The following is a 22,595-nucleotide window of genomic DNA, read 5'->3' as shown; positions in this document are numbered from 1 at the left end:
TGCACTGGCTCAGATCACTGCTGTTGCACAGGTTTAATCCCTGGACAGGAAACTTCCACATGCCATGGGTAGCAGCCAAAAAATTTTGTTTTTCAATATGTAATATCCTGTTTTATAACTTCTGACTCAGATGACTGGTGACTTATAATGGATGAGCTGTATACTTTTTCATAAATAATTATACATATGATTTAAAACAATTGTGAAATAACACAATTTTTCTTTTTTTGGGCTTTTATACTGTTTTAATGACTGTAGCTTTGCAGTGAAGACTGACGTTAGAGAGACTGATTCATCCACTTCATTTTTTTTTTTCTTTTTCAAGATTGCTTTGGTTATTTATAGTCTTTTGTGTTTTCATAAAACTTTTAAAATATTTTATTCTAGTTCTCTGAAGAATGTCATTGGTAATGTGAAAGGGATCACGGTGAACTTGTAGATTGCTTGGGCAGTGGACTCTTTTTGACCATATTCCTTCTTCCAATCAAAGAGCATTGTATGTCTTTCCATCTGTTTTTGTCATCTCTGATTTCTCTCCTCAGCATCATAGTTTTCAGGGTTAAGTCATTTGTCTCTTTAGGTAGGTTTATTCCTAGGTATTTTATTCTTTTAGATACGATGCTAAATGGGCCCATTCCCTAATTTCTCTTTCCTATTTTTCATTGCTAATGTATGGAAATGCAATGGATTTCTGTGTACTAACTTTGTATCCTGAAATTTTACCGAATTCAGTTGATGAGCTCTAACAGTTTTATGGTAGTGTCGTTAGGATTTTTTATGTATAGTGTCCTGTAATCTGCAAACAGTGATAGTTGTACTTATTTTCCAACTTGAATTCCTTTTATTACTTTTTAAAAAGATTTTTATCTTTTCCATTGTACTTGATAAACAGTGTTCTGTCAATTTCTACTGTACACACAGTGACCCAGTCACACACATATATATTCTTTTTCTTATATTATCCACCATCATGCTCCTTCACAAGTGACTAGATGTAGTTCCCTGTGCTACATATCAGGATCTCATTGCTTATTCCCTCCAAATGCAATAGTTTGTATCTATTAACCCCAGACTCCCAGTCCATCCCACTCCTTCCCACTCCCTCTTGGTAACCAGGTTTGTTCTCCAAGTCCATGAGTTTCTTTTCTGAGGAAAGGTTCATTTGTCCCATATATTAGATTCCAGATATAAGTGATATCATATGGTATTTGTCTTTCTCTTTCTGACTTACTTCACTTAGTATGAGAGTCTCTAGTTGCATCCATGTTGCTGCAAATGGCATTCTTTTGTTCTTTTTTATGCCTGAGTAGTATTCCATTGTGTGTGTATATACCACATCTTCTTAATCCATTCATCTGTCTGTGGACATTCGGGTTGATTCCATGTCTTGGCTATTGTGAATAGTGCTGCAGTGAACATATGGGTGCATGTATCTTTCTCAAGGAAAGTTTTTTCTGGATGTATGCCCAGGAGTAGGATTGCTATATCATATTTAGTTCTATATTTGGTTTTCTGAAGTATTTCCATAGTGTTTTCCATAGTGGTTGTACCAATTACATTCCCACCAACAGTGTAGGAGGGATCCCTTTTCTCCACACCCTTTCAAGCATTTGTTATTTGTTATTTGTTGACTTGTTAATGATGGCCATTCTGACCAGTGTGAGGTGGTACCTCATTGTAGTTTTAATTTGCATTTCTCTAGTAATCAGTGATGTTGAGCATTTTTTCATGTGCTTCTTGGCCATCTGTATACCTTCTTTGGAGAAATGTCTATTCAGGTCTTCTGCCCATTTTTCAATTGTGGTGGTGTTGTTTTTGCTGTTGAGTTGTGTAAGTTGTTTCTGTATTTTAGAGATTACTCCCTTCTCGGTTGCATCATTTGAAACTATTTTCTCCCATTCTGTAGGTTGTCTTTCTGTTTGTTTTTCCTCTCACCCTCCTCAACCATGGTGCCTTGCTTCTCCTGAGGGCCCTGACCTCGTCCAGGGTTCCCTCTGCTGTGGCGTCTGCTCCCCTGCCGGTGGCACACTGCTCTCTAGCCCCTCAGGCTGTCTCCACACAGCCACCCCTAGTCCTCTCCCTGGAACTGACTCTGAGCCAGAGTCTCAGCACCTCGTGCCCCCCAGCGTCTCAGCCTGTGGTGTCTAGGTCGTTGGTGCAGATGGTCTGCTCGGCTCTCTCTCTGCTTTTCCCTCCTCGGTCCTGCTGCTGCGCTTTTCTTGGAGACTTTGAGGTGCCTCCGTCTCAGCTGATCTCCCGGTGGGTTGGGTGGCTTCCCAGGGGGTGGGTTCCTTTTGTCTTTCACATTTCCCTCCCTTTCAGGTGTGCAGGTCCCCACCCGATTCCTTTTTTTTTCCCTCTCTCTATCTTTTTCTTTTTCTTTTGTTCTCCCCAGTTAGGCGGAGGGTTTCTTGCCCTTTTCGGAGGTTTAAGTTCTTCTGCCCAAGGCCGTAGATGTCCTGTGTTTTTCTTGATGTGTTTGTGGGAGAAGGTGAGCGCGACTTCTTACTCTTCCGCCGTCTTGATCCTTTTATTTCCTTTTCTTCTCTAATTGTTGAAATTTCTCTTTTGAAAGCACATAGATCCAATCTCATTAATTTTAAGGTTTGCCTTAACTCCATTTTTCATGAAGTTTGAAAACAGTGTTATTTATAATCCCAATTTTTTTTTGTCATGTCTGCATTACGTTTTAATGCCCTTGTTGAAGTCATGGACTCATTCACTGGGGTAGACAGGATGTCGAGTCTGCAACACAAAACTAAATCCCCGAGTTCCTGTCGTGGCGCAGTGGTTAACGAATCCGACTAGGAACCATGAGGTTGCGGGTTCGGTCCCTGCCCTTGCTCAGTGGGTTAACGATCTGGCGTTGCCGTGAGCTGTGGTGTAGGTTGCAGACGCGGCTCGGATCCCAAGCTGCTGTGGCTCTGGCGTAGGCCAGTGGCTGCGGCTCCGATTGGACCCCTAGCCTGGGAACCTCCATATGCCGCGGGAGCGGCCCAAGAAATAGCAAAAAGACAAAAAAAAAAACAAAAAAACTAAATCCCAGGGATTTGGAACAGGGTCTACCAGCTCATGTCTTCATTGCCAAGAACGTATTCCTAATTGAGGAATTTAATGCTTTTTAAATATTATGTAAGCGCCTCCATGTGTGGCAAGCAATTCATATCACTGAAATAAAAACAAGGTGTATTTTGTTTAGAGCAGATGCTTAAAAAAAATACCATAAATATGGGGATTATGGTAACTAAAAATGACATGGTAGGGAAAGATCGCACCCCACCAACGGCGGTGCAATTGAAACAAAAAGGCAGGCTTTTTCTCTCGCCGCTGGTGATTAACACTTGAGAATGGGTGAGAAATAATAATATATGGCGACGCAAAGTTTTTGCTTTTCCTCATTTTGAGCTAACTTTATAAGGCCACGGCACTGGAAAACACAGTTATAATTCTGTACAAAAAAAATGTCCGTGTATGTATCCTGCTCATTTGGTATGTGATCTTTCAAAATACATATCCTTTCAGCCCAGGCAGGATTAACACAAATACTTAAAGATGGAGCAGCTCCCAACGACATTGAATTCTTGGAGAAAAGAGGAGATTAATTACCGGGAAAGGAAGCCACAGCCTTGTCAGTTTTACCTTTCAGGCTCCGCTCCGTGGCATCCCTGACTTTATAAACTATGGCACCAGAAACAAGATCCCAGTGCTAAAAAAAAAAAAAAATACACATTGGCACAGTCGTTGACAACCAGGAAACTACTGATTTCCAAAGAATATCATTTCTCAAAGTGCCATAGATACAGAAGAGTATTTCTTCTTATTATTATTTTATAGTGATTTTTGTTTTTTCCATTATAGCTGCTTTGTAGCGTTCTGTCCATTTTCTACTGCACAGCAGGTTTAAGACTGAATGTCTGCTTCTGCGTGGTAGTCTGAGAAGCAGAGGCCAAATTTTAGAGAGACTGTTGTTCCCACTGAAATGGGTTGTTGCCTTGGCTCTTATGAGTCTTATAGTTGCCTACACTATTCTTGGATAAACTCTGTGTGGATTTTCTCTCATCTAAATAACTATGCTATGCACCTTTCACACATATAAATAAAACAGAATTTTGTTGAAGTGCAGCTCATTTTGCACAAGGATGGGAACTATAGCTGTACAGAGGGATGTACTGTATCAGTGAAATGAACATCCCGGTATCGTATAGTTACCAGATAGCATCGATCTTAAACCACTTGTCCACGTCCAAATCACGTAGGTCTGTCTCTTTTTAAACATGTCCGCATCACTCTTCATTCTTAATGATTCCCAAACATGTCACACCTGCTGCTATGAGGCAACTAGACTGTTCTGCCCTGTAACTCTCAGTACCATTCATTTATTTATTTTGCTTTTTTAGGGCTGCATCTGCGGCACCTGGAAGTTCCCGGGCTACGCGTCCAATTGGAGCTACAGCTGCCCGCCTACACCACAGCCACAGTAACAGCAGATATGAGCTGCATCTGTGACCTCCACCGCAGCTCGGGATCATGCCAGATCCTTATCCCACTGAGCGAGGCCAGGGATCAAACTCGCATCCTCATGGATCCTAGTTGGGTTCACTTCCGCTGAGCCACAATGGGAACTCCTTCATGCCATTTTTTAAATGGGTTTATTTTTTGGAGTCCTAGCAAAGATTATGCTCCACTAAGAAACCATCGCCTTTTCCGTTTGGGTTGTCATCCCTGTGCTTCCTGCGTCACTGTTATTTTTCCGCCTTGCCGGGCTCAGTGGGTCCCCCTGTCCGTCCTCCTCACCCTGTCTTGCCTCCGGGAAGGTCTCGCTCGTCTCTGACTCGTTCCCGTTTTGGATCATAAGCCCAGGGTGCAGAATGTGGTGGAAATCTTTCGCTGTAATTATGAGGGGAAATCTTTCCCTGTCGCGAGGATTCGCTAGTGTTCTTTGCTCTCTAAAGAACAGAGCAGGTGCATCGTCTATACACTAAAAATCCCAGTTTTTTCACCTGGAAGACTTTAAATGATGTCAAATTGTCAGTGTTTGACGTGACCCATGCCAGCTGCGAGTTTCCCTGTCGCCTTTTGCACGAGCCGAGGCACTAGTGAGTGTGTCCTTTCATATCAGCTGACTGATTATAATCCACATTTTGGAGCACTTTTATGTGACAGGCCTTATTTTAAGTGCATTGCACATAGTATGTCAGTTGGTCTTCACAGCAAACTTTATCATCTTCGTTTTACCGAGGAGGACACTGGGCCTCAGAGAGCGAGTCTTCTGCCCCCAACAGCCAGCATATGAGGGAGTCAGGGTTTGAACCCGAGGGGCTGACTTGTACAGTCTATCTGCTTCACCCCTGTGCTGTGTTCCTTTGAAAACACTATTTGCTTGTATTAATTACCTAGCGAGGCCTTCAAAGTTGGTATAAATTATGCTTCTGCTTTTATGTATCACAAATAGCATCTATTGTATCTTATCTAATCTATATTATTGGTTTACTCACATCTAAATCCCGATTTGTGATTGCAAAAAAGCAAGGGACACATCATTTTTCTATGTGGACGTGATGCTTTTATTTTAAAAGAGTGAGAAGCCCAAAGACTTACTTCTTTCACTTAACTCCTACAATAGAGAAGATAGCCTTATCTCAGAAATTCCTAACTGTAATCATAGTTTACTTTTATTGATCTTGTTGAAGAAAAAAACTTGTGCCTGAGTGATTTTTCCACATGATTAACCTTGCCTTGCTAATGTTTATTCAAAAAAAAGTATCATGTTTTTGAAATATTTCTTGAATGACCACTTTTCTGACTTCTTAAACAAAGAATAACAAAACCTTTATGACTCAGAATCATCATGATGACTGCCTATTATTCTATTATTTAATAATTTACCTCCGTCTACCTTTTAGCTTTTCCTTCCTTGATGTCATATCATCAGCTATTATTTTTTTCTCTTTTGACTGGATTTTCTTCTAAAATACCTCTCTCCATACACTAAACATATTTGCTGCATTAGATATGCTGTGTTGATACTGAAACAATCACATTTGCTAGGATACCCACATAAAATAAACGTAAAAATGCATGACAGGAATAAAAATGTAAGATTTAGTGAAATATTTTTTATTATTTTCTTGACTCGGAGGCATTGTTCAATCACTGTAGAATTATAGGCTGTATTTAGGAGGAGCTGATGCTGCGAGCAGTAGGACCCCTGGATAAAGAAAATGTTACCGAGTTTTCACAATGTGTTATAAATAAAGAACTGAACAGAGAAACACATATTTCTACATATGGAAGAATACAAAATTAAACAACACTGGCCTCTTTATAGTGTGCTTTTCGTCCTGTTAACTTTCTGAAGTAGTTGTGTTTCGGAAGCAAATAACACCATGTAGGATATTCCTTTTGCTTTTTTTTTTTTTTTTTTTTCTTTTTAGGGCCACACCTGCAGCACATGAAAGTTCACAGGCTAGGGATCCAATTGGAGCTGTGGCTGCTGGCCTACATCACAGCCACAGCAACACCAGGTCCTTAACCCACTGAGCGCAACCAGGGGTCAAACCCACATCCTCATGGATACTAGTCGGATTCATTTCCACTGCACCATGATGGGAACTCCCACCTTTTGCTTTTAAAGGACTCTGATAGTCTCTTGCTTCAGGGTTTGAGGTGAAGTTATGTGTTGAGTTCACCAGGCTTAACAAAGCTGCACGAATCTGCTCACCTAATCACAGTTGTTTAGAGATGGATTTTTACTCCTCTGTTTGTTCATGTCTTGAATGTCCAAATGCAAAATAAACTGGAGTCTTATGGTAAGTTTGTTGTTGAACTTTGTTTAGCTGTGAGGGTGATGCGAATGACACGTCTATAAGAAGATTCCTCAGTCATTATTTTGCTGAAAGGTGTACTGTCGTGGGGCCATCTGGTGTGCCGTCACGGGGAGGTGATTTTGACAGATTACCCATTAAATTCTTTCAACGCTTTGTTCCAAGACCATCAGTGGTCCTCCAGGCTCTTCTTAGATGAAGGCTGCGCTGAGATGCAGGAGCAGCTGGACCATGGGGAAGGGTTCATTTCATGTTTTTTACAATAAACAGTTCACCCTTAAGATGTCTTAGAAGGATGGGAATGACACATACACACTCCTGCATAAAACAGGGAATTAACAAGAACCCTCCCTGTAGCGCACAGGGAAGTCTCCTCAATCGTGTGTGATAACCTATGTGGGGAAAAAAGAATGGAATCACTTTGCTCTACACCTGTAACTCCTACCACATTGATTGTAAGTCGACTAGACTCCAGTAACATTTCGAAAAAAATAAAATTTAAAAGAAAAAATATTTCATTGCCTAGAAAAAAATCTCCAAGGTGGACAGTAATTTTTTTTAAAGCTTTTTGTTAAAAAAAAAAAAAAAGAGTGTGTTTTCTATATATACACATAACAATCATGTGCCCCAAATAAAACTGTGAGGTCATGCCCAAAATATGTTGTGGGAATAGAGGTGATTTAAATGTTCTACTGTTGCTTTATCTGCATTTTTGTGTGTACCTGTATTTCCTTGATTTTATAAAACATGTTATTATATTTGCAGTTAGAGTTAAAACATATGTAGTTATCTTAAGAAAAAAAAATAAATATTTCAACCTTGAGAAAAGTCCCCAAGCCCATTCTAGGATCTCTTAGTGGCATTTATCCCATTTATATCACTGTCATCTTTTCCCATCATAAGACACCTACAGCAGTCCCACCTCAAAAGCTTTAAAAGGGAGTTCCCGTCGTGGCGCAGTGGTTAACGAATCTGACTAGGAACCATGAGGTTGCAGGTTCGACCTCTGCCCTTGATCAGTGGGTTAAGGATCTGGCATTGCCGTGAGCTGTGGTATAGGTTGCAGATGCTGCTCGGATCCCACATTGCTGCGGCCCTGCTGTAGGCTGGCAGCTACAGCTCCAATTCGACCCCTAGCCTGGGAACCTCCATATGCCGAGGGAGTGGCCCAAGAAATGGCAAAAAGACAAAAAAAAAAAAAGCTTTAAAAGTATTTTGAAAAGATGTTATGTACATCTGCATTATCATGGCAGAGCTTAATAAGCTGTTCATCATCACAACAAAAAATAGTATTTTTTCATGCAGTACTGTTTTTCATGTCCCATTTGGGTCACTTCTTTGTACATTTACTTACTCATTCAGCAAATATTGATTCAACAGCTACCTTTGCTAGTGCTATGCTAAGTGTCAAGCTTACAGGCTAAAATGAAGCTCAGAATTCACCCTGACTCCCGGATTTTTCATGGAAACATTCATCCTGTGCTGGAGCCGTGTTCTCTGGAGGGTCTCTGACAGATCATGTAACTTCCATAATCTCAATCTCTCCAGATTACTGTTTGACCAATGCCCTGGAAATCATTTTATAAGGTTCATTAGATGTTCAGTTACATATTAGGTTAAATGTTTTGGTTTGACCTCTACATCAATCTGTGTGGGTCATGTAGAAACTAAAATTTGATCTTATCGATACATTTTAAAAACCTCTGAAACCAATTTTCCTTGTTAATAAAGTGGAGCATGAGAATCTCTTGGAGGGTTGCATCAAATCAAACAAAAATGCCATATTGTGCCTCAAATACAGGAAGGTAGCTGACTGGTTAATTCAGTATTATTCTCATCGGCCAGCCCTTACACCCATGGTCGTGCTATATGAAAAAAAACCTGCAGACATCCATCTTGCCCTCGAAAATGTATAATTTCCAGATATAGTTAGTATCTATTGAATGCAAAAAGTTTATGTGATTATGCTTCTGATTTTCTACAGCTTCTTTTACTATATGCATTTTCACTATGTTTTTCTAATCCTCACAACACATTAGCACCCAACTCTTTTTGATGTTTCTTTATTTCATTTTAGTCATGCTCTTTCCTGTGCTTAGAGTTCAGACGCTTTCTGCTACTCATCTTTCGGGACATCTCACTCTTCCTTTCTTCCACATATACTCTGCACACTCCCTCATGTGCCATAATTCTATTTTTCTTTTGGAAAGTAGTGCTAATAATATTTTCCTAGGCCACCGACGGTGGAGTAAAATGAATACAGATGCTTTTAACAGTATAGATGGAAATCTCAAGCAGATGTAATACGTTGCTCTGCTCAGTGCTAACGACGGCAGTACCCAGGGATTCTGAGCGTGAATGAGGCTGTAAGCACCTGCTCATCATTGCAGGCTAGCATTCTCCATAGATCCTCTTGCCATTCTAAGTTTGTAAAAATCATCCACAAAAAGAAAATGTCACTGGCTGATGCTATTTAGAACTGCCGTCTTCCCATACTTTACCTCGCTGAAGGCAAATTTATGGAAGTGGATTTTCTGAAAGTCCTTGGGCGAAAAGTAAAAATCATTCCGTGTATGAAGCTGAAACACAGGAGCTACCATCGGTTGAGTGTCTACTATGCATGGGGTACCATTTCACTTCTTCATACATATATACATTCTTATTTGATTTTCGTACCAACTCTGCCAGCACAGTGGGCTTATTATCTTTGTTAATGGATGGGAAAAGCACAGAGAATTTAAGTAAGAAAAGCTGGTGGGTGTCTCCAAAGGCTTTATTCCCCCCATGACATCACACTACTTCCTGAGCTTTAAGAAGAATCACGGAATATGTGGAGATATAAGCTGCACAGGCTTTGAGAGGTCTTGACTTTGAACTAAAAGGATATATAAATGATGAAACTATAGATATTAAATATATATAGTCGATGAAATAATATATAATTGTGAAAAGTCCTCCTTTGTAGAAAAAGAACATTTTATGCAGGGAGGAACTCGATTGAGCATGTGGGGTCGATTGGGATAGTTAATAACAGGGGGATGCTAAGAGTTCCAATACGAGGAAGTGCTCAAAGAAGAACGAGATCAAATTCTGCACGCCTGTAAATCAACAGTTTTTAAGAGAGTTTTTCTTTGTGTTTTTGTTTGTTTTCATGAACCAGTGGAGGCGCTCCATTTGGGAACACTGATGTCTGCCCACGGCTACTTCTTTCCGATCTCAGACCACGTCCTCACGCTCAAGGATGATGGCACCTTTTACCGATTTCAAGTAAGTTTGATAAAAGTATTTTAGGAGTTCCCGTCGTGGCGCAGTGGTTAACGAATCCGACTAGGAACCATGAGGATGCTGGTTCGATCCCTGCCCTTGCTCAGTGGGTTAAGGATCCGGCGTTGCTGTGAGCTGTGGTGTAGGTCGCAGACGCGGCTCGGATCCCTCGTTGCTGTGGCTGTGGCTGTGGCTGTGGCATAGGCTGGTAGTTACAGCTCCGATAAGACCCCTAGCCTGGGAACCTCCATATGCCATGGGAGCGGCCCAAGAAATGGCAAAAAGACGACAAAAAAAAAAAAAAAAAAGTATTTTAACAGTAAAATGTAAGTCTGCATTTTCATTGTTTCTCACAGAAATTTTGAAATTATGACTTATTTTACTCAAGCTAGTTAGAATATAACTAATGAATGATTTGTGAAAGTTACATTGTGTGATGATTGAAGTTATATTTTATATAAAAAGCTTTAGAAAACGTCAGAGAGTGATTTCATGGAATTCAGAAAGATGAGAGAGGTCATTTGTAAGTTACGTTTACCTGCTAGGAAGGAAGATGAGAGATGTCACTAAGTTTATTATGCTCTGGACCCTGCGAGATCCAGAGTCACCTGCAGCCCAAGAAAAGTCATGGGAAAGCTTGACGCTCCGGGGTAGAATTTAGCAATAAATGCAAATCCTCTGCGTGTCTGAGATCTTCTGCAGTCTGTGAAGACTGACACGCATGATGCTTTGCGTGTGTAGACGCATCCGAGGCAGGAGGAAACCTTAGATAACTGACAAGCAGCGTTCGTTGGAGGTCATTTTCCAATGACCTCATTGGAATTCCTTCATTCTTTCAGGAACTGACCGTGAGCCCTCCTTTCAGTCACTGAACAGGCAGTCAACGCTTGAGTTTACAGGGACTTACCTGAGGTGTGTCTGCCTTCCCCTAGACGCTCTGGTTCATTAGTAACTGACCAGTGGGTTCTAGCCTGTGAAATTAAGGCATATGTAACGCCAGCGTTCTAGCCCTAAGTATTTTCAGAGGATTCTCCCCATTGTCCAACTTTCAGACATTGGATCATTCTTCCCACTAGTTCTTAATTATTAGATATTCTGTATCTAAATAAGTGACCGAATAGTAGTTTGTGTGCCAAGAACTTGCATGAGGAAATTGAGAGCAGAGGAAATATTCCCTCTTTTATAATAAAAATTAAAATATTGTATATAATAAAAAGCTTATTCTCAAAGATCCCTGGCCTCCTAGACAGTCTTACTGCCACCTCCGTAAGACTCTCCTATCGGAGGCAAATAATCATAGGACTTTTTGCACTAAATACCTAGGAAATAAAGGAGTTGCCTGAAATTATGATACTGACCGAAGTAGGCAAGCAATTTAAATGAGTTAAATCATTTTATTTTAAAAGAATGGAGCTTTATCCTTTCTACAGCTCAAGTAATGGTAGTTCAAAACAGTGTATTAGTAAGTTAGAGTAACTCGTGATCCTATTTTAATAAAAATTATTAGTGATGAGCAGACAAATCATTTATGTGTTACCGACACTTTGAGGTTACTTTGCTATTGCAGCTTTATGCTTTCCATAAAAATCATATTTTCTTATACAAGTTTTTCATATAAAGACTATAACTAAACATTAGGCCTAATAAAATCCTTACAAATTCGAAATGAAAGTTTCTTTTTAAACAAAAATACCAACGTTTACCCATTTTTGCTATCAGTATTACTAGTAAAATATCAAATAACATCTATAAGAGAGGCACTGAAGCATTGAATATAGTCTATCTCTTGACAATGAAATGATTCAAAAATTTCCCTCAAAACGAAGGAAGCTGAGACACGACCCCAAATTAGTGGTAATATCTTGAGTTAGCATCATTTGCAACCTGTAACTCTGCTCTTAGCATTCCCAGCCTGAAGTTCGTAGGCAGACAAGGTTTTAATATCTTAGTCATGCCTTTGGGTCAAGGGTGAGCAAAGCTAGGAAGGGCCCGCCCTGAATTCTGAAAAAAGAAGAGATTGTTTTGTAAGAGCTTCAGAGGAAAGCAAGGGAGTGGGGGGTGAAAGATAAATTAATCACATTAATTTACATCTAAGCATAGGCAAAAGATTATCACATTCGCTGTGCCTAAATAGATGGTAGGTCGATAATCCTTTAAAGTACATTAATTAATGCTGAATATTAAATGGCAAATATTTTAATGACAGCCACATTCAAAATAGGATATAAATATGATATATTTGTGAAACTAATAAACGTACAACCTTAAAACCTTGGAAAAGAAAAGGATAATTGAATTCCTCTTACAGTGTCTACCAAGGCATTAAATCAGTCCGTATGTGTACATATATATATATTTTTTAGGGTCGCACCTGCAGCACATGGAGGTTCCCAGGCTAGGGGTGAAATCAGAGCTACAGCTGCTGGCCTACACCACAGCCACAGCAATGCCAGATCCAAGCCACATCTGCAACTTACACCCCAGCTCACAGCAATACTAGGTACTTAACCCACTGAGTGAGGCCAGGGATCCAATCCGCCTCCTCCTGGATACTAGTTGGTTTGTTTCCACTGTGCTACAGCGGGAACTCCCTGCATTTGAACAGCTGTAATAATAGAAAACACAGTATTGTTCAAAGTGTTCACTTCCCTTTTCCTGTTGGTTCCAAGCAGCATTAAGTTTATTACATTGAACTGAAATTCAGCTCCCTGGAAGGATTTTAAATATCATGAATTAAAATAGGGAGCTGGCACTGTTATGTTTACAATTCCTCCAGTAAATGACTAAGATTCTGACCATCACTGGGAATCTGAGGAAGCCTCAGGGCATGAGTTTGAGAACAGAACTCTTTTTTTATTTTGTCTTTTTAGCGCCACACCCTTGGCATATGGAGGTTGCCAGGTTAGGGGTCCAATCAGAGCTGTAGCCGCCAGCCTACACCACAGCTCATGGCAACACCAGATCCTTAACCCACTGAGTGAGGTGAGGGATCAAACCTGCATCCTCATGGATGCTAGTTGGGTTTGTTAACCGCTGAGCCATGACGGGAACTCCCAAGAACAGAACTCTTAATTTAATTTCACTGGCAAGCCACAGTGTGTAAATTTCTCTCAATTTTTCTATCGTAGTTTTTGTATTTACTGTAAACTTGCAGTTGTCTAATTATCCTGTCTTAGCTAACTGAACTTGAGATCTGGCATGATTATCCAGGTCGATTTCATGACTTTCATCACGTTAGTACATGGGCCAAAGATTACTGAGTGATGGCTAGACAGTTCTGAATCAATTTTATCAGAGCTAAAGAAGTCAACTCTGAAAAGCATAGAAACTCATACATTACAGTGTCCTAAAGTCCAATTGAACTGTAAAAGTAAATTTTTTAAATTTCAGCAAACTATAAGGGTTTGTTATTCTTTAAGTTGTCTTTTAGTGTAAATCAAAAAAATCTTGCAATATTAGTGAAGCATATTGGTTTTACGTCATTTCCACATAATGTCATAGGATAAAAAAGCTTCATTTATTTGTTTTTACAGTCAGGAAATTTTCACTAAAGTAAACGATTAAAAAAATTGTAAGAAGGAAGCTAAAAACATTCCTTGTGGTTAGAGAAAAAAAGTGTATGTCTGATCAGTTGGACTAGAGTGTTTTAACAATTAGATAAAGATATGTGTGCACCTGCTTTCTCTCACACACACAGAGTCTCCCCAAATAAAGAAGCAATCCAAAGAGAATAATGAATTCTATGGAGAGTATCTCAAAAACTAGCAACCTTGGACTTCCCCTTGTGGCTCAGTGGGTTATGAACCCGACAAGTCTCCATGAGGATGTGGGTTTGATCCCTGACCCTGCTCAGTGGATTAAGGATCTGGTGTTGCCATGAGCCATGGTGTAGGTTGCAGACGCGGCTCAGATCTGGCATTGCAGTGGCTGTAGTGTAGGCTGGCAACTGCAGCTCTGGTCCAACCCCTACCCTGGGAACCTCCACATGCTACACGTGTGGCCCTCCCTAAAGATAAAAAAATAAAAAATAAAAAAAATAACTAGCAGCCTACATGAAGAGAAGATGTTAACTACTTAGTTTCTCTATGGTTCCCCTCGAGTAGTGACCTAATTTTACGGTCTACACTCATCTCCCAAGGAGTTAGGTGGGCTTCAGTGCAGAGGAGGGGGTACTGTATAAAGCCTTGATATCCCCTTTTAACTAGTGTTTCAGCTTTTACCCTCTAAAGTTCTTCTGTCGCTTAGTTCACATGTGTACAAAATAGCATTTCACTTTCTTTATGATACTGGAGCAATTCCCTAAGGGTAGAGGATAAATCAGATCCCTGGATGTCCTGAACAGTTCAGGAGACCTCAGAGATGCAAACAGTTCTCCCCAAATATTCTCTGCCCCTCCTTGAGAGGCTCTCTTCCAGAAGGTAGAAGCGTCAAACAGATAAGCATAGATGACCCCAGATAGGCTTATTTCATGCAGAGTTTTAACATAATTGACTAACAAACACAATCAAGCCCACAAGGCTGATGTCTGCAGTCATTATTCCATTGAATCACAGAGCCATCGTCATCCAAGGAAGCAGTCTGAAAGAGCAGACAGGTGGTCATGGAGTTTCCTCAGAGTCTGGAGCTGTGTGTGTCCAGCCAGAAGAGCTAGAAAATCCCTCTTAGAAATTATAAGATGCCAAAGATAATAACTGGGTTTTCCTGATCAGACATTTTCTCCGTAGTTTCATCGGTTGGTTTCTAGAGTTGCACGGAATCATATTTCTGCCTATTGTTAAGCAATTAACTAAGACATCATTAGTTTTTTTTTAATGATTTATGCAGTTTAAAAATTTAGAGCAATAAGTGACTCTATGAAGAAATATTTTGGGGAGTTCCCGCTGTGACGCAGTGTGATCGGAGGCACCGTGGGGGCTCTGGGACACAGGTTCGATCCTAGCCTGGCACAGCAAGTCGAGGGTCTGGCATTGCCACAGCTGCAACTTAGGATCTGATCCCTGCCCCGGGAACTCCATATGCTGCGGGGTGGCTGAAGAAAAAAAAAAGTAAAGAAATATTTTAATTGGGGGAGAGAAGGTTATTTTAATCTTAACTGGATAAAGTTTTGAGAGCTGTGTTATAGATTAATAGAACCAGGCAAATGATGGCCCCGCCTGAAGGGCAGATTCAGATGTTTGCCCAAGGTCTGCTGAGGGCAGCGACGAGATACATGATCATGAGTCTTACTGAATATAATACTCTGCCTTCAGTCTTTGTGGATTAACACTTTTGTTTCAATAATGCGATCAATTCTTTTACCTTTCCATCAGATGACATACAATTGTAGCATCTGTACACCCTTTTAAATACCTGCTGGTGCTGCACGTGTTTGGAGGCTGAGCAGTCGTTTGGGGAAGTGCATGTAAAAGAAACACCTCTCCGTGTTTCTCTGGATCCTTTTTCTGGGTTATAAAATATCCTTAGCCAACTATTCCAGCTAATTGCAGAAGATAAACACAGTGCATAAACCAGGAACTCCACTAATTGTTTTTGTGCTTAACAACTAAGTTCCATTTCTTTTCATTCCACAGACACCCTATTTTTGGCCATCAAATTGTTGGGAGCCAGAAAACACAGACTACGGTCAGTACAATGTCTCCTCATCTTATAACTGACAGCCAGTGTGCGTGGGCGAACACGTGCTTTCCTTCGCGGAGGAAGGAAACGCACTTCTCACTCTGGGACTAGGATTTCTAACATTGAAATTAGGATTGGCCTTTTTTGGAAAAAGTCACCAAACCCAGGGGCAGATTTCCTGTGTTATAATGGTTTAAAAGTTCCCCGTGACTATTAAAAAATATTGTCTTCTGAACCGATTGAAGAGCTATAAACAAGCTGAAAATTATTATTTTTTCTGTAGCCCCTTGGTTTACTAGAAGGAGTAAGGACAGGGCTCAGAGAGACAGAGATTCAGCTCGCCCCGCCCACGTGGCTGGGTGGCGTGTCCTAAGTCCCTTGCCTTTCCTGCCCCTGTTTTCCTCACCGCTATTTGAGGCCTTTCCTGTGACTCTCTAAGCAGAAGGGTGTGTTAAACATGCAAAGGCCAGTTGTAAGCAGAAGCGAAGAAGCACCAGGAAGTTGAATCATAGTGAATCACCTTCAGTCAGCGTGGAATGAATTCAGTCCAACAACCATGATTTTAGTGAAGCTCTTCAAGGAAATACGCCCCTAATAAGTAACTCCTCTCACGTTTTCCTGAAGGCTACAGTTTTCAAAGATAATGTTGTATGGATTTTAAATGCCATTTCTACTGCTACTTATTGAGGATTTGTTCCAATGCAAAGTGCTATAGTCGGTGCTGAGAAACAGAGAGACAGGTTTCATCTACACTGCTGGGTACTGCACAGGCCAGGTGAGATATGAGAATCATGCAGAAGGTGTTTCTGTGACGTGCTTTGTGACTATGACAGTGGTATGCATAAAGCACAGGAAAGCTTAAAAGAATGAGAGAGTGAATTTGAGGGTTTCCATTTGATTTCACACAAAGACCTGAGAGCCTTGGAGTTGGGGTTGAAAGAAGGGCGAGATTTTTCAGGAAACAAGGCAGAGAAGGCATGAGACAGAGGGCGAGCATCCTCAGACACAGAAACTTCATGGCAGCCTGGCTTTCTTTTTCATTCCTCCTGGAGAAGAATTTTGTAAGAAAGCCATAGCAAAGTCCATCGAAAACCAGTGGACTTGTCCATTTTTTGTCATTTCAGAGATTTGAATTTCAGTGCATCCAAGGTAGTCAAGTGCCAACCACAGATTCAAATAACATAACTTACAGAAGACAATCTAAAAATCAGAATATGTAGCATTTAATAGAGAGAATACATGGTTCCTTTCCAGTAGCGGGAATGTTGATCTTTTTTTTTTTAATCCAAAGCACACATTCTTCAAAACTGAGGCACTCGGAAAGAAGTTAATTATAAAAAAAAAAATCTTCTTGTTTGCGGATCTGGGTTGGAGAACTTGGTAGAGTATTGTGTTCAACCTGGGATCCTGGGTGATAGTCTAGAATTATTTCACCACAGAGTGTGTAATTCTAAAGGAGGAAACACGGCCGCTGAGAAGGGGCTCATGGAGAAAAACCCAGGTGTTGGAGACAGACAGACCTGAGAGTGTCACAACAACACACCAACATGGGGCTTTGAGCGAGGCGTGTAGCACTTCTGAGCTTTAGTCCACTCACTTTTCAAACGGAAATAACAGTCCTTTCCAAACTTGCTGAAATCCAGATTAATATGCCCAAGAAAACTGGCATTGCCCCTCTCACACTTGCTGAGTCAAAATTGTTTTCACTCATCGTCATTATTGCCTGGCAGGTTATTGCCTCTGTTCTCATGCTTAATGTTTTCTCATATCTTTCATGTTTTTCATAAACATGGTAGCGCTCCAGTCATGATTCATGTTTCAGACCTAAGAGTGGATGAATGGCACAGTGATAAGCCTGAGGAGATGGCATCGTTCGCACAGAAAATCATACATAACATCCCTCCAAGCCGGTTGTCTCAAAATTATGAGTCTCATTCAGTTTCACATTCTCTCTTATTAGGTCCATTTCAGAGGCTGTCCTCTTCTCAGCTGTCTCCCCAAACCTGGAGAGCCTGCCATTCTTAACTAAAAATGGGCATAGCCTTTATTGGTATACTTGTTTTTTCCTCTGGAATAAACATATACCTGTTTATTTCTTATTTGCTTGGGTTATATGCAGGTGAAGCATAAAATAATCATTCAGTAGGAGGTTATGGAAAAAAAAAACCTGAGAGGAAGGAAATAATACTGCACCTTCGCTCCAGGCAACGGTGCTTTGCCTTCTATGATTTTTCTTTTTAGGTACAAATAAATTACAGCAGCAATTCAAATTATCCAACTTTGAATTTCCTACTGTTGGTTAAAGAATGCTTTTAAAGCCCGGACCTTTGCTTCGAAAGAGGATATTGATGCTGTGCTGTCGTTGTGAGGCCCGAAGCATAGTGGTTACTCAGGCTGTCTTTCCTAAGACAGCCTGGGGCAGGCAGGAGTTTGCTGCTTAAAGCACGTTCAAAGAATGGTTTCTTTTATTCCATACCTACTAGATAGCTTCTGCAGAACATAAACCTCTATGGGTTAGTTTGCATGGAGAGACACTTTTTCATTGGTTACCTTGGTTTTGTAGAAAAGTAAGTATGTAGATCGTGCCTAATGACGAGGACAAGCTAATAAAGGGCTACATATCTATACAAACACCATTCTTTTTTTTTTAACATTTGTATTTATTTTGTTTATTTTATTTTATTTTTTATTTTTTTAATATTTTTTTCTATTTTCCCACTGTACAGCAAGGGGGTCAGGTTATCCTTACATGTATACATTACAATTACAGTTTTTCCCCCACCCTTTCTTCTGTTGCAACATGAGTATCTAGACATAGTTCTCAATGCTATTCAGCAGGATCTCCTTGTAAATCTATTCTAAGTTGTGTCTGATAAGCCCAAGCTCCCGATCCCTCCCACTCCCTCCCCCTCCCATCAGGCAGCCACAAGTCTTTTCTCCAAGTCCATGATTCTCTTTTCTGAGGAGATGTTCATTTGTGCTGGATATTAGATTCCAGTTATAAGTGATATCATATGGTATTTGTCTTTGTCTTTCTGGCTCATTTCCCTCAGGATGAGATTCTCTAGTTCCATCCATGTTGCTGCAAATGGCATTATGTCATTCTTTTTTATGGCTGAGTATATATATATATATCACATTGTGTATATATATCACATCTTCCGAATCCAATCATCTGTCGATGGACATTTAGGTTGTTTCCATGTCCTGGCTATTGTGAATAGGGCTGCAATGAACATGCGGGTGCACGTGTCTCTTTTAAGTAGAGCTTTGTCCGGATAGATGCCCAAGAGTGGGATTGCGGGGTCATGTGGAAGTTCTATGGATAGATTTCTAAGGTATCTCCAAACTGTTCTCCATAGTGGCTGTACCAGTTTACATTCCCACCAACAGTGCAGGAGGGTTCCCTTTTCTCCACAGCCCCTCCAGCACTTGTTATTTGTGGATTTATTAATGATGGCCATTCTGACTGGTGTGAGGTGGTATCTCATGGTAGTTTTGATTTGCATTTCTCTTATAATCAGCGATGTTGAGCATTTTTTCATGTGTTTGTTGGCCATCTGTATATCTTCTCTGGAGAAATGTCTATTCAGGTCTTTTGCCCATTTTTCCATTGATTGATTGGTTTTTTTGCTGTTGGGTTGTATAAGTTGTTTATATATTCTAGAGATTAAGCCCTTGTCAGTTGCATCATTTGAAACTGTTTTCTCCCATTCTGTAAGTTGTCTTTTTGTTTTCTTTTTGGTTTCCTTTGCTGTGCAAAAGCTTTTCAGTTTGATGAGGTCCCATGGGTTTATTTTTCCTCTGATTTCTATTGCTTTGGGAGACTGACCTGAGAAAATATTCATGATGTTGATGTCAGAGAGTGTTTTGCCTATGTTTTCTTCTAGAAGTTTGATGGTGTCCTGTCGTATATTTAAGTCTTTCAGCCATTTTGAGTTTATTTTTGTGCATGGTGTGAGTGATGTGTTCTAGTTTCATTGCTTTGCATGCTGCTGTCCAGGTTTCCCAGCAATGCTTGCTGAATAGACTTTCTTTTTCCCATTTGATGTTCTTGCCTCCCTTGTCAAAGATTAATTGACCATAGGTGTCAGGGTTTATTTCCGGATTCTCTATTCTGTTCCATTGGTCTGTCTGTCTGACAAACACCATTCTTTGAAAATCAAGAGGGTGTAGAGAAAAAGGAACCCTGTTACACTATTGGTGGGAATGTAAATTGGTAGAACCACTGTGGAAAACAGTAGAGAAGTTCCTCAGAAAAGTAAAAATAGAATTACCATTTGATCCAGCAATCCCACTCCAGGACCTCTATCCAGAGAAAACCATGACTTGAAAAGACATATGTACTCCAGTGTTCATTGCAGCACTATTTTCAATAGCCAAGACATGGAAACAATCTAAATGCCTACCTACAGAGGAGTGGATCAAGAAGATGTGGTACATATACACAGTGGAATATGACTCAGCCATTAAAAGGAAATAAATAATGGCATTTGCAGCAGCGTGGATGGACCTAGAAATTGTCATGCTAAGTGAAGTTAGTCAGGCAGTGAGACACCAGCATCAAATGCTAGCACTTACATGCGGAATCTAAAAAAAGGACACAACAAACTTCTTTGCAGAACAGATACTGACTCACAGACTTTGAACAACTTAGGGTTTCCAAAGAAGTCAGGTTGGAGGGTGGGAGGATTGGCTAGGGGTTCGGGATGGAAATGCTATAAAACTGGGTTGTGATATTCATTGTACAACTATAAAGGTCATAAAATTCATGGAGATAAAAAAAGTAACAAGCATTTGAAGACTTTCTAGCTATCTTTCTGTTATTAATTTCTGGCTTCATTCCATTTTTGTCTGAGAACATACTTTGTATGATTTCTAGAAATTTGTTATTAAAGTGTGCATTTTGGTGCATTACCTGGGAACTTGAGCTACTGGCTGGAAGGATCGTGTTACTTGTCTCTTGAAGTGGTGACACAGGCCTGATGAGAGGAGTCATACCTGATGACTTGTGCTACTTACTGGTTTCTGGTGGGGCTCCTTGCATTTCTTTATGAGTCTTTTCTTCATGTCACCTACCAGTATGGATATGAGCAAAAAAAAGAGCAACATATTTGACATTTTATATTTTATAGCAAAAGATATTCAATTATTAATTGCCTACTTAATGTCGACATTATTATTTTCTATCTTTATACTCTTATTTACTTACATATTACAAGGGAAAATTTTTCCATGAACTGTGCTATGTGGGACACTCATATGTAAATGTATTGTGTATACGTTTATGAACGTATACTGCAGGTGGATAAAAGATGATAACTTGGTATAGAAACACTAAATTTGGAAGCTTTGAAATCCATTACAAGTTTAAATAAGCAAAATAAGCAACATGCTTCACAGCTGGGAACTAGTTCTCTGTCTCTCTAAGTCCCAGGAGTAGAGCATTAAGGACCTGCTCTCTCTCAATTGCTTTATATTTCCCTCTTTCTTAAAGTGTGGCGCTGACTTGTCTGCATCAGCTGGAATGATTTTAAAATGCAGATTCTTGGTCTCTTTTCTGACCAATTGAATCTGAGACTTCAACCTGTGAACTGGCATTCTTAAAAAGCTCTTACAGACGTACGCTAAAGTTTGAACACCTGGCAGTCATTATTTATTTTGTTTACCGAGTCCGATTAACTTGATATTTGTATTGAATGATTATGCCTGTGTCCAGCCACATTCTTAAATAACAATATAGCAGAAATTTGAATAACCCCCAACAGTTGACAGTGTAACTTTACATACATTATCAGATTTAAGTCCTCACAGGAAATCTTCCAAGTGTTACTTAGCTACACCCTCCAGCTGGAAAAACAAAACCAAACTAAGCTACAGCAGTGAGGAATCTACCCCGCCATTAAAAATAACAGGGCCAGGATTGGAATCCAGGGTTTCTTACTGAGTGTTAGGCTTTTCCCCTTCTTGCCTTCTTTTCATGGTCCATTGAATATGGGTGTTTCTCGGCTACATCTGAAGACCACGGCATTGCTAAGACTTGTAGGTAGTTGGATGTTCAGCTACATGTGGCCAACGTATAGCTGCTGATGTCACGATGTGGCAGTTATGGATGTGGACAGGGTAACTCAGGAAGCACTTGCGGAGTGAGTCTGCTAGATGGCCCAGGTTGGAGCCCAGAGAGTATCAACACTTAAGGACAAGTTACCAGAAGAGGAACTCGCAAAAGAGAATGAGTAGAAGATGTGGAGATCAGATTCCAGCAAAGGGATGGAGAGTTAGGACACAGAGGCAGTAATAAGCTCAGACTGCTTTCCCAAATTTTTGGCAGTGAAGTGACAAATAGAAAGAGAGGGATGGATGGATGTTTGGATGAATGGAGGAGAGAGAAAAAAATGGAAAGAGCAAGCTTGCTCATGAGATGTACATGATGATACAGCATTAGTGGTGTGTGGCTCAGCATGGAAAAGGGATGGATTTGTTTGGAAAATAAGGGAAAGTCTCAGTGAAGGGATAGAGATTAGAAACAGCAGGATGAACAATGCATGTGCTACAAATGTTTGCCCAGGATAGAATCAGAAAGAACAGAGGGTTCCTAGCTAAGTCCAGAAACTAGCACTTCTCTCTTGCTAGTATGTCAATTCTTAACAGGCAACGAATGCTCTTTGGAATAATAATTTCCCATCCATCTATAATATAATATAATATAATATAATATAATATAATATAATATAATATGATATCATTTAGAGCTGAATTGCAGTCTATGGCACATTTTAAGCAGTGTAAGACTCTGTGGCTCCATTGTCTTACCCTAAATAGGTTTTAGGTAGAAAAATAACTCAATAACAATACAGTGGTCCTGTATAGGATATAAATATGGAATAGCTA

At 40.2% G+C, this 22,595-nt stretch overlaps 1 protein-coding gene across 15 annotated transcripts in view; it reads left to right on the top strand.

Annotated features, from left to right (window-relative positions):
* The window catches only part of RGS7 (regulator of G protein signaling 7), a 373,292-nt gene that overhangs the window by 266,801 nt on the left and 83,896 nt on the right, over nt 1-22,595 (top strand). For all 15 annotated transcript variants that reach the window (XM_084979240.1, XM_084979237.1, XM_084979235.1 and 12 more), the window contains 2 exons: nt 9,985-10,091; nt 15,659-15,710. In XM_084979240.1, coding sequence (XP_084835366.1) covers nt 10,011-10,091; nt 15,659-15,710 — 133 coding nt within the window. In that variant the 5' untranslated portion in view covers nt 9,985-10,010. The remainder of the gene's footprint in view (nt 1-9,984; nt 10,092-15,658; nt 15,711-22,595) is intronic.

The sequence above is a fragment of the Sus scrofa genome, chromosome 10, assembly GCF_054392235.1.
Source record: "Sus scrofa isolate SSC_HxYL_T2T_F1_AM1 chromosome 10, Sscrofa_HxYL_maternal_Yorkshire_Landrace_v2.0, whole genome shotgun sequence".
Classification (NCBI taxonomy): Eukaryota; Metazoa; Chordata; class Mammalia; order Artiodactyla; family Suidae; genus Sus; species Sus scrofa.
The sequence above is the reverse complement of the archived record's forward strand: the minus strand, read 5'-3'. Positions and strand labels throughout refer to the sequence as shown.